This window comes from Carettochelys insculpta, chromosome 31 (assembly GCF_033958435.1).
Source record: "Carettochelys insculpta isolate YL-2023 chromosome 31, ASM3395843v1, whole genome shotgun sequence".
In the NCBI taxonomy this organism is placed as follows: domain Eukaryota; kingdom Metazoa; phylum Chordata; order Testudines; family Carettochelyidae; genus Carettochelys; species Carettochelys insculpta.
The window spans coordinates 4056497-4068648 of record NC_134167.1 but is presented as its reverse complement, the minus strand read 5'-3'; the positions used below and the strand labels follow the sequence as shown (position 1 = coordinate 4068648).

Genomic DNA, 12152 nt, shown 5'->3' with positions numbered 1-12152 from the left:
GCCAGGAGAGGGTCTTTGCCCAGTGCCGTTCTTGCTGTTTAGGGCCTAGGCCTAAAACCCAGTTAGTTTAGAGCATCTTTTTATGGTGCTTCACAGCTGAGTGCTTAATATGGGTTGGCCCAAACCTTGCCAGCTCCATTTCACCGAAACCTTCCTTGACATGTTTATAGAGAAGAGGGGCTGCTGGAGAGCAGCAGAACCATCTCCTTTGCCGTGGGAAAGCTGTCATTGTGGGATTCCTGCTGCCCAGTTGAGAGCTTAGTGGAGTACGATGGCACCCTTGTGTGAGTTATACGGGTATGTTTTTGTCATCGGCAAGTGACCAGGAGAAGGCCTTGATGTAAGAGGTGGAGGGATTCTGAGAACAGTACTTGAGAGGAAAACAGTCTGTGGCAGCAGTTCTCAGACTGTGGATCCCAACCCCAAATTGATTGCAACCATCCTGTTTTAATGGAGTCGCCAGGGCTAGAATTAAACTTAAACTTACTGATCCCTGGGATGAAACTGAAGCCTGAGCCTCACTTCTTGGGCTGGGTGGCAGGGCTCAGGCTTCTGCCTTGGCCTTACACAGTAGGACTAACTTAGGTTACAGGTCCCCTAACTTGGCCTGCAGCCCAAAAGCGTCTGGCCTCCTCCCTGGAGTGGCAGGGCTTGCCCCTCCACCCACCCCCCGGGGCAGGGCAGGCTTAGGTTTCTGACCCCCTTTGTAGCAATTTTTGTGATCAGAAGAGGGTTGTGGTGCAAAGAAATTTGAGAGCTCCTGGCCTATGCACAGCTACTGTTCGAGAGAGCTGCAGCCCTGTATCTGAATTAAGTAATGCCTAAGTGTGAGAGATTGAACCCTGTCCTAAGGGTTAAAGTCTAGGCTGCCTATTGGTTCCCAAGGGAGTACTTGGAAAGCACATGGCATCGGGTGTCTTCCAAAAGGAAGAGGATGGCCTAGCTTTTTTTCTTCATGCCAGAGCTATCTCTAGCAAGGATAGTTCAGTGGTATATGGAGAAGTGGCGCAGCACTGCCAGTGTCTGGGAAATATGCCCCTCTTCTGGGACAACCCTCTCCCTCCAGATCATTCATAATAACAAACCAAAAACTAGAAACCCAGCTGTGCTTCAGGTGTTAAAAAACTTGATAAGGTCTGATGTGTAATTTCCTCTGGGCTTCTCCAGGTCCTTGAAGACGGCAGAGAAGTCTTTTTCTCTAGTTTCCTGTCAAGGTGTTCTTCGGAGGTGACTTCATCAAGAAATTTGCAGACAGGAAATTCAAGTGAATTACAGGGGAGAGCAAAGCCTTTCATAGGATTAGGGCTCCTTTTAGAGAGTTACTTTTGATACCTTCTACAAACATTGTTGAGCTCACAAGTGGAGCTGGGGGAGACAGGTAACCACTGTGTTAGAGTGCCTGGAAGGGGCTCCTGTGTCTTGAAGGATGGTACAAATCTAAGTGGAGAGAGGGGTGTGTGCAGAAGTGTTGGGAGTATGCGGGGAGGACAGCTGAGAAAGGAAATGACATAAAACTGATCTCGTGAATGGTTTTAATTTATATTTCCCTTTACAAGTATGATTAGAAATTCAAGTTCCATCTCAGTATTTTAATAACTCAGGTGTTATAAGAAATACTTGTTGAAACAAAGAACATAAGTTATGTCTCGTGAACTGTAAAGTTTATTTGTAAAATTACATAAATAAAATCTATTCTGTAATGAAAAAGAATTGCAAGTGTGCTCTGTACAGTATCAAATTCTAGTTAAGGCAGTATGTAGGCTGAATATTAAAGAACTTGCCTGTGATAAGATGTTTAGGTTGCAGAATAGTCTCCCTAGGGAAGAGACTGAAGCTTCATTACTTCAGATGTTTAAAACTAGGTGGGGGTGAAGGGGATTTAGGGGTGAGATGGAGGGAGCAATCCTACATCGAGAAGGCTGCGCAGGATGATGTAATTTGACTTCTCCATCTCTGACTTTTGATTACCCTGCCTGTGCAAATGCTGGTTTTCAGTGCAGTGCTGGGTTTTAAACAGAAGATGGCACTGATACCCACTCAGGCATGATTTGTTCTGTTGAATACTTTGGCTTGTGGTGCCCTTTTGTCACATTTTTCACTTATCAGAGGAGTAACCGAGTTAGTCTGTATCTTCAAAAACAACAAAAACACATCCCTCGTGACTCAACAGACCTTGTGAACTCTATCCCTCCCCTTGACTGAGACTCCCTCTTCAAACTCTCCTCTGGAAACTCTGCACTCATGCATCTGATGAAGTGGGGCTTTGCCCATGAAAGCTTGTGCTCCAAAATATCTGTTACTTTATAAGGTGCCGCAGGACCCCTTGTTTTTCTCTTTGTAAATGTTCACCTTCTTCACAGGGTCTGTCCAAAACACTGTCTTTGTGCAGCAAGCTAATTGCCTGTTAGGACTTTCCGGCCCTCTAGAGGGGCTTCAGGATGCCTGTTGTATTTCACACTCGTTCACAGGAAGGGAGTTTATGCTAGTGATGTCTATCATTCTTGCTGCTTTATTTTTTAAATAAGCAATAGTCCATTTTGACGCAACATCACATTCGAGGCTCTTGTACACCCTAGCCCAAACTTGTGGCAGTGTGGTCATAACTGCTTTGTTCTAGAGAATCCAGACACTCATTTAAAATAACTTTTTTCCCCATAGGACTAAACAGACAAACCTTGAACCATCTTAGCTGTTCTCACAATAAATAACACCAAAAAATTCATTAGGGACAAATGTGCACTGCTGCTGTCCATCTCCTGTACTGTTTGATATAAGACATTGAGTATGCTGGCCAGACCACTGATCAGTAAGGTTTCTTCAGTCTTAATTTAGTTATGTTGCACACAGATCAGAAATTTTTGACTATTTTCAAATCATGGCTAGCCAAGTACCCATTTTTCAGTCAGCAACTCTACCTCAGACTATTCGGCTCAACAAGGAGAAGTGGGAAGTCCTGCACCTGGGGCGGAAGAATCCGAAGCATTGTTATAGGCTGGGGACCGACTGGCTCAGCAGCAGTACGATGGAAGGGGACCTTGGCGTTATGGTAGAAGAAAGGCTGGATAGGAGTAAACAGTGTGCCCTTGTAGCCAAGAAGGCTAGTGGCATACTAGGATGCATTAGGAGAAGCATTTTGAGCAGATCTAGAGAAGTAGTTGTTCCCCTCTCTTCAGCACTGGTGAGGCCACATCTGGAATATTGTGTCCAGTTTTGGGGACCCCCAGTATAAGAAGGATGTGGATGTGCTGAAGCAGGTTCAGCAGAGGGCAACAAAAATTAAGGGGCTGGAGCACAAGACCTATGAGGATAGGCTGAGGGATCTGGGCTTGTTTCGTTTACAGCAGAGAAGACGGGGTGATTTCATCACAGCCTTCAACTTCCTGAAGGGGAGCTGTAAGGAGGGGGGTGAGAAACTGTTCTCAGTGGCGTTGGATGGCAGAACAAGGAACGATGGTCTGAAGTTGAAGAGGGAGAGGTGTAGGTTAGATATAAGGAAAAACTACATCACCAGGATTGTGGTGAAGCATTGGAAGGTGTTGCCTAGAGAGATGGTGGAATCTCCATCCCTTGAGGTTTTAAAGCCCCGGCTTGACAAGGTCCTGGCTGGGATGACTTTGTGGGGTTTGATCCTGCTTGAAGCAGGGGACTGGACTAGATGACCTCCTGAGGTCCCTTCCAGCTCTAGGATTCTATTGGCTGAGTTAAAATCCCAGAATCTTATGCAATTTTTACTACAGGTAACCCCTCTCCCCTGCTAATTTTAATGACCCTTGTCCATCTGTTTAAATGAGCCATTTTTAAGAAAGGAATAATTCTCTCACGCCTGGGTTCTGTCACTGCTACCTATCCTTCGTCTATTTGTCCTCTTTCCGTTGCTCTGCCTGTACATTAGTACTTGCACTTCCCTTTTTCCTGATTGAAGGTGAGCTTAATATTTTTGTTCTGTTTCATGCATATCGCTAGACTAGAGTGCAAGTCAGGGTAATGGAGCCCAGTGTTTGGAGTGCTTGATGCCTTTAGCTCAGCCTTGCTTTAATGCTAGATTTTTTTGCTTCTGAAGGGCTGGCCACAGAGCCCTGTGGATAAGATGATGGCTCTGAGTGCGCTGCAGCCTGTTCATTCCAGTGCAGAGGCAAGGCAACGTGCATCAGCTTGTAAGGCTGGTGGTAGGGCAGAGCACGTCTCCTGTGCCTTGCAGTTCTGGTGCATGTCATTCAGGGAAAACTACTGCACAGTGCTGTGGAGGGAGGGGGATCCCTTCACTACCCTGGTATATTTCACTGCAGGATGCAAAATGCTGTGGCTCGGGCCAGGGCTTGAGCCCCTCCCCAGGTGCGCATGAGGCTTGCACTCAGCATGGTGCTTGACAACGAGGGATGGGGGGTATCCCCTGCAGCTCTGCCCCCCTCCTTGGCGAAAGCAACAGCCCCTCGTCCCAAAGGGGGAGCGGAGGAAGCCGGCAGGGAGGGGTACAACACCCCCGCGGGGGAGACGGGCTCTGAGCTTGCGCCCGAGGCTGCAGGCTCCAAGCAAGGCCAGACTCTCATCACCTAGCAACGCTGATTCCCCCGCCCCGCCCCCGCGCGCTCATACAAGGGTTCCCCCGGCAGTTTGGTCATGTGACCGCAGTGGAGGAAGCGTTCCTGCGGGCGCGGGCGCGGGCGCCGGCAGGGGGCGCGGGGCGGAAGGCTAGTCGGGGCATGTGCGCCGAGGAGAGCGATTGTGGTTGGCGCCTGCGCACGAGAGGGAGCGTGGGAGCGGGGGTGGAGGGCTGGCGCCTGCGCGCTCTCTTTTAGGGAGGCGGAGGCAAGTTGGCGCCTGCGCGTTAGCGGCGTCGGCTCAGGGGAGGGGGTGGGGAGAAGAAGAGCTCGGGAGGAGCCGCCGCCGCACGGGCACCGAGCGGATCCGGATCCCTGCGCCGCCGCCACCGGGGCCTGCTCAGCCGCTGTCGGAGTCCCGGCTCCCCCGCGGGGAGGGGCGGTCCGGGAGCCGAGGCGGGGAGGCGGCACCATGAGCGGGCGCGGCCACAACAAGCTGCCCACGACCGAGCGCATCGTGAAGGGTGAGAGGCAGGCGGGGCGGGGCGGGCCGGGCCGGGCCGGGCCGGGGTGTGGCTGCGGGCCGAGTTCCCCGGGCAGGGCCGGGCAGTCCGGGCGCCGTTGCGGTGGGGAGGGGGCTCTCGGGGTGGTGTTCCTGCGCGGCGGGCGGAGGCCGATCCCTGGGGAGGCCAGGGAGTTTGGGGGTCGCGTCCCCGTAAGTGGAGCGGAGCGGTTCGGCTCGTCCGGGCGCCCCGCTGCCGAGTCCTCGCTGGCCCGTACGGCTTTGAGCGGTGGCCCTCGCTCTGCACTGCCGCGAAGCGGGAGGATTCCCCTGTCCTCCCTAGCCCGTTGCACATCCTTTCTCCTGTCTCCCCGGGCTCCCCGCGTGCTCTGCTCTGCTGGGTGCGCACTGCCCTGCGCCTCCGAGAGTAGATGCTATTTTAAAAGAGCTGATGGTGTTGGCAGCAGTTGATAGAGAGGAGGGCAAAATGTTAATCGAGAAGTTCCTGGATTAGCTGGAAGCTTGTACAGTGTAGCTTTAGCTGCCCTAATTAATCTAGTGCTGTCATGGCCACGTATTGCTTTACTTTAGACTCTGTTTAAAATTTTTTTGCTTTAGACTCTGTTTAACATTTTGCTTAGCAGCCGTTACTGCGATACTAATTGTATAGTTAGAAAGTCATTCACTTGGGCATTCACTGGGAGAGGGGATGCACTGATAAGGCCAAAGTCTGGAAAGGGGTACGTGAATGTTTTAAGTTTGGGAAACATTGTGTTACTTGGACTCTCTCTCCAAGGAGTGTTACATCTCACAGGTGTGGTGCTTTTGCTGACTGTTTAAATGCTCACACTGTTATCTCTACCAGCTTTGCTAACCTGGGTCCAAAGGAATTTTTACCTGTTTCATTCAAATGTTAATAAAATAGCTGTTGCCTGATACATAAGCAGAGTGAAACAAGGTAGTAGCCTGGACTCTGAGGTTCCTGTGAGTTGATTAGACATTGGTGATCAATCTTTGCAATTTTATATTAAATTGCTTCTAGAAGTTAGAAGGCAATGCCTGTTCTGCTGAGTCTTCTATATTAGTGCTATCTTAGCTTACACTATAGCCGAGCCTTTGGACTCATTTCTGGGAAATCCTATTAAGAGGGATGTGTAGGCTGTGGTTGCACTGGATTGAATACATTCAATAAAGAGTAGATTTGGGGGCTTGAGAGCAGGGCAATACCTAGAAAGCTAGAATTTGTGAATCACTTTTCATAATTAGTCCTCAGCCAGGTGGTGCTCATGCAGGGGTCTGGGGCAAATAGATGTAAAGAATAATTTAAAAAAGAAACCAAAACAACAAAAAAAACATATGTCAGGGATGATGCTTGGTCCTGCTGAGAGGGCAGGGGACTGGACTCAATGACCTCTGGAGGTCTCTCCCAGTTATATGAAGTATGTATGTATGTGCAGTGAATTGTTCATTTGCTGAGGCTTAAAGGCAGATATATGATCCTTCGCCATACAAATGCAGGCTGACAGTATGTAGTGAGGAATGGGGGTATGGTGTCTTGAGGAGGCTGTCCTATAGATGGTGCTGTGATTATGGTGGTGTTTCCCCAGGTATATTATGAACCATGACATTTGGATGGTCCTTGGGTGGAATTTCTTACTTGTTTTTTGAAAAAAGTATTCAAACATGCATTGTTTGTGGCATTTATAATTTAAACTTTGAGTGAAACCAAAACTAATTTTGTTTAATTCCTGTGTTGAAATTGTAGCTCCTGTTCTGTTAAAGATATTAATAATGCTGCTTTCATGAACTTTCATTTCCAAAGGGCTCTGTGGGGGAGGGAACCTTAATTGTGTTCAGTCACAAGCAGGTGGAAACATTGTAGTTCCCCAAATTTGTCCACTCTACACCTATTTTAAAGCAGCTTTGTGTTTGAAAGCTATGTGAAGGTCCCTTTGTATTTTTGCTTTGTCAGATGACTAAGAAGCTCAGCATATAACCAGGTGATGTCTGTTTTAACCCAACTTCTTAATTCTGTCCTAGTTAATAGTTTATACTGTTAGACTGAAGTAGGTCTCAATGGAGCAAAATCAGCTCTTAAGATAAAGTAGATTTGTACTTTTTTAGACTAAGCAGGCTTGGCATACATTAAAAGCCTGTGAAATGCAGTAAAACTTCAGAATGGTGGAATGTACTTGTGTCTTTAGCTTAATATAAACCCTCCAAAATGGGGCTGAAAATAAAACTTCTAATCAGGCCCCTTATTAGCAGTCTCAGCCATGAGGTTAGAATTGTGTGTCATGGGGACTGACTTTCCTCTTCCCACCCTTTGGTGGTTCATTCCCACCAGAACTGAAGTGTGTTGTCAGGCAATAATGCTGTATACCTCTCCTCTGAGTAAAGAAGGCAGTGATCTACAAAGAAGCAAGCCTTCAGGCCTGTAAATTGTGCAGTAAAGGTTCTTTTTCCTTCTATGCGACATATCACCTGTCGCTCTTGGGTGTATAATACATTGTCTGGAAAGTAGTGGTGACAGTAGCTGTCTGGAGTAGACTTCATTTTTTTAACCAAAAGTTATGTGCCTATGACTCAAGTGGACTAGAGAGAGCCACCCAACTGCAGAGCTATATTTAAATATGTCTTTATGAAGAACTCTTCAGTAACTGATATTGTTGTTGAAACACTTGGCTAGGTCAAGGCAAACAAATGAGCTTTATATTGACTTGGAAGCTTTTTCAGGAAGAGGTCATGTCAGCATTAGGATTCTGACTCGTACTTATGAGGAACTAAATTGCTAAAATCTTGCATTTTTCTCTTTCAGATACAGCCACTGTTTTGTGTTTCAGTAATCAGCATAATGGCTTTATAATGTAGCCACTAATTTACAACCCTTCTGTGAAATAAAGAAGCACTCAGTGTTGTACAGAGGGAGGAAAATGAAACAGAGAAATTGACTTATGGTCAATACAGTGAATGGCAGTTAATGCTGGGGTTGGCACTGAGCAGTTCCTGTTTTGGCTGAGACCACATTGAAAGGTAGCTCCCACAAGCAAAAATTGTGTTTTAGTATTAAGATTGAGTTTATCATGCTTCAGAAGGCCCTGTTTGCTCCTCTCTCATAAGCACTTAAACTTCTGTCAGTTTCATAGCTGCATGCCAAGCTTTTTTGTGTTAAGGAAAAAGCAAGTGGGGAGTTTAAAAGCATTCATCTTTTCTTTGCTAGTGTCAGAGTAGCAGATCAAGCACTTACCACCACCACTTTATCCTAAGACTGTTCAGTTCTCAAGATAAAACTGTGTTCCCTTCTTTGCTTCGGGAGCCTAGTTCTTGTTTTGGATTTTTCCAAATGTGAGTGCTTGAATACATGAGTATACTGTGAAAAGATCACTGCTCAAGGTGTGTGGTGATTGAAGAGTTAGCCAATGGAGTAATTATCAACTCTAGAAAAGAATAACTGCTAATAAGAGGTAGTCAGCACTTGGAGATGTTAGTATTTATGGAAATGGAGTAATGTGTCTAATCATCAAGGTGATGCCTTACCAGTATGCTTGTTTAGCTCAGATGAGGCCTAGTGTCTCAGTGGAATATAAAAGCACAGAAGATAGCTCATCTCACTCTCTACATAAAGGCCTTTCAGGCCAAGTCCTTCCTATACATCCTTTGTGGCATAGGCAACTCTTAGCATAGGGCAACTGTTATTTTCAGCAAGAAAGGGGTTGGACTGTGCAGTCCATAATGTAGTTGGGCAAAGCTCCCCGTAACTTCAGTGGTAGCACTATCACTGAGAGAGAACTGTAGGGCTGATACTAATTTGTTTTTATCTTGCTTTACCATGGCTTTGAAAGGGTTCCTTCGGATAATTACAAAGCAAATCAAGCTAGAGCTAGGAAATTTGCTGCTTTACATTGCTAGGTCAAAACTGTTCTGTTCATGAGTTTGTTTAACATCTGTACCTTGTTAACATACAGTATTCTTATTTTGCAACTGACTATATTCTCCCTCCTCTGAGGTGTACACAGGCCATGTAAAGCTATTACGTAGTACATGGATAAAAATATCCAACAAAAACTATCCTGAAACTGCATATACTGGGAATTGGACTTTTCCAAGGAGGCACAGAGATGGACCTTAAATGTGTGGGAAATGTTTATTAAAAGCAATACATGTGAGGGTCTTCATAACAGTTAGCTGTCATATTTCATGTAGTCTCTCATGATATAAGTGTAATTTGTTTATCTTGTCTAATGTTATAATAGTATGACTGAGAATTTAAAAAGCACTGTGGGGGAAAAATAGGCTGTTTTTAAGTAGGGGTTAAAAATGAGGACAAGGGGAGCTTTCTCAAACCTTGGGAGCACCATAATAAAAGTACAGTTGCCATCTTTCACATCAGTGGGATCCCTAAAAGCCAGCTTGTGTCCGAACAAAAGTACTTGCCCTGAAAGGCTCAAGATAATAAGCATAGACCTGACTAGCCCATTAGGGGCTATAGAAATCTGGAGAGCTCACTAATGTTCCTTAATTTTTGACAAGTATCAGAGAGCTGTGTTAGTCTGTATCTTCAAGAACAACAAGAAGTCCTGTGGCACCTTATAGACGAACAGATATTTTGGAGCATAAGCTTTTGAGGGCAAAGACCCCCCTTCATCAGTTGCATGTGAAGTGGGTCTTTGCCCTTGAAAGCTTAGCTCCAAAATATGTTAGTCTGTAAGGTGCCACAGGACTTCTTGTTCTTAATTATTGACTGATTTTTTTTTTTTTTTTTTTTAATGCCCCAAAGAGATTTCTTAGCTCAGGTAAGTCTAAAATGGGGGTTGAGAAGGGAAAGCTTGCAGCCAGGCTTGGATTGTCTGCTGCAGAATTTGTTAGCAGTGTCAGATCATGTGGTGATATGTCCAAAAATGCAAGAGAAATCACATGGGATGCAGACAGTGGCACTCATACTAAAACCTTATGGAAGAGTAGAAGATTAAACTATAATGTGCATCTGGCATTAAATGTCTCCTGTCCATATGAGCAGTGGCATCACCTGTTCATGTGTCTAATGGCCTTATAACATAAACCTTGCTGAAGCAAGTGCCCGAGACCATGTCTCGGTAGCTAATAGATATGACGGCTCTCTCTGTCATTATGCTATCCTCTGATTTATCTACATTTTAGCAGAGGTATGTGTGCTGCTACCAAAGCCTAAAATATGATAGCATAGGTATAAGATCATTAGAAATCATTGAGGCTTCATGAAAATATAGAAGATTTGAAGTGCATTTGCATGTCTTTGGAGAAATGAAGTGCCAAAATGATATAACAGTGTGGAAAAGAGGGAGCTCTAAGTGGCAAGCATTGCTGCTACTATGTGAATCCTCTGTATATAGTGTGGTTTTTTTTTTTTCTTCTTCTATATTCCTCCTGTTTGGGTGTTTTGTGAAAGGTTAGCTCCATTCTTCATGTTAAGATATGTATTTACTGCTTGGGGGCCCTATTCTCTAGCACTCAGAACAAATGAGTTCAGATTAGCCAGGTAGCTCAATGAAATAAAAATGCTTAGCATTTTTCATTTAATAAAAAGAGACCTGACTGTAATATGACTTTCAGTCTTTAGCTGGTTTTATGGCTAGAAAATGAAGGAAGGCTGCTTGCTGAAGAATTGAATATGCGGGAACTAGGGCAGGGTGCTGGCTTAAAATAGTAATGAAGGCTGGCCTGTTTGTAATGAACAGAGCTATTTAGGTAAATCCTGGAGTCCCAGTGGAGGTATAGCCACATGTTAATCTCATGGTATTAGCTTGTAGACTAGTAATAGTCTGTTTATCTCTGACTATTCCTTACTGGTTTTCGGGCATCTCATGTTCAGTCCTTTATGCTTCTTTACAGATTGCCTTGAGATGCCAGGTATCCTTACTGGCTGTACAGTCTGTTAATGAGTAGAGATTTTAAGAAATTGAAGCAAGGGAGCAGTGTTAATATATTGAGTTCAGCTTTAAAGTTCTTCAAGACTAGTGGTCTCTTGACCAGCAGTACTGAGCTGATTTGGAGTCCTGGGCCAGGAACGCAGAGAGCACTTAAGGAGACCGTATTGTTGGGTTCTGTTGGCAGGCCAGTCTCCTGTTAGAAGGCTGATGCGCTGGCAGGCTGAAAAACAAAGTTGGGAGGATGGGAGTTGAAAAAGGGTAGCCAGGAGGACAGTCCACATGGTTGTGGCAGACCCCCAGCAGGGTAGGAGAATGAAATCCTGTTTGTTTGGGGGTTTTTTTTTTTTTTTAAAGACTTGAAGGGAATGGTAGTGTTGTATACACAGACTTCAGATGCCTGATCTCTGAAGAGGAAATCTCACTGGCTTCAGTATCAGCATCATCTTCTACTATGAAGCTATAATAGATTCTTGCACTGTCTGAGTAATAGAACTAACTTCTTCTGTTTGGGAGCCCCTGGTATGTTGCTTGTGAGGCTGAGGTTTTATTAATATGAAAACCAGAAATCTAAATCTGTTTGTTTCTTAAACGTGAAAGTTTTTTTGGGATCGAGGGTGGTAAATACTTCCTGGCTTCTGCAAGAGCAATGATGATGGTTTCCGAGACTTGAATTTTGAATAATTTTCCTCTACCCCCAGCCCATGCCGAGCAGGGCCAGATAAAGTAGACTGTAGTGTGTGTGTGCCCACAGCTAGCTCCAGAAGACTTGCCGTTTCATAAACAGACAAGGTTACAGTGATTGGGCATAAACTGACTTTAAAACCAGTAGAGAGCTTTCATCTTATAAAACTGCAGTGCTCAAATTGTAACCTGAAGGTTTGTTTGAGCATGGCCTATGATAGATACAAAGAAGAATTTTAGGATTTAAATTTAGGAATTTAAGCCTTCTAGGAATTTAGGATTTTAGGATTTAAATTTAGGAATTTAAGAATTTTAAATTTAAATTTTAAACTTAAATTTAAGAATTTTAGGATTTAAATTTAGGAATTTAAGCCTTCTTCGAGCATGGCCTATGATAGATACAAAGAAGAATTTTAGGATTTAAATTTAGGAATTTAAGCCTTCTAGGAATGGCTGTACATTTTTGGTGTGACTAACGTTATTTGGCTCTCTACCCATGTTCACACCCATAGGGTCAGTTTGGTG

The 12152-nt window shown here is 44.9% G+C and overlaps 1 protein-coding gene across 7 annotated transcripts in view; it reads left to right on the top strand.

The window, feature by feature from the left end:
* Window positions 1-4862: 4862 nt before the first annotated feature.
* The window catches only part of PPP3CC (protein phosphatase 3 catalytic subunit gamma), a 60045-nt gene continuing 52755 nt past the window's right edge, over window positions 4863-12152 (top strand). For all 7 annotated transcript variants that reach the window (XM_074982059.1, XM_074982056.1, XM_074982058.1 and 4 more), the window contains exon 1: window positions 4863-5062. In XM_074982059.1, coding sequence (XP_074838160.1) covers window positions 5011-5062 — 52 coding nt within the window. In that variant the 5' untranslated portion in view covers window positions 4863-5010. The remainder of the gene's footprint in view (window positions 5063-12152) is intronic.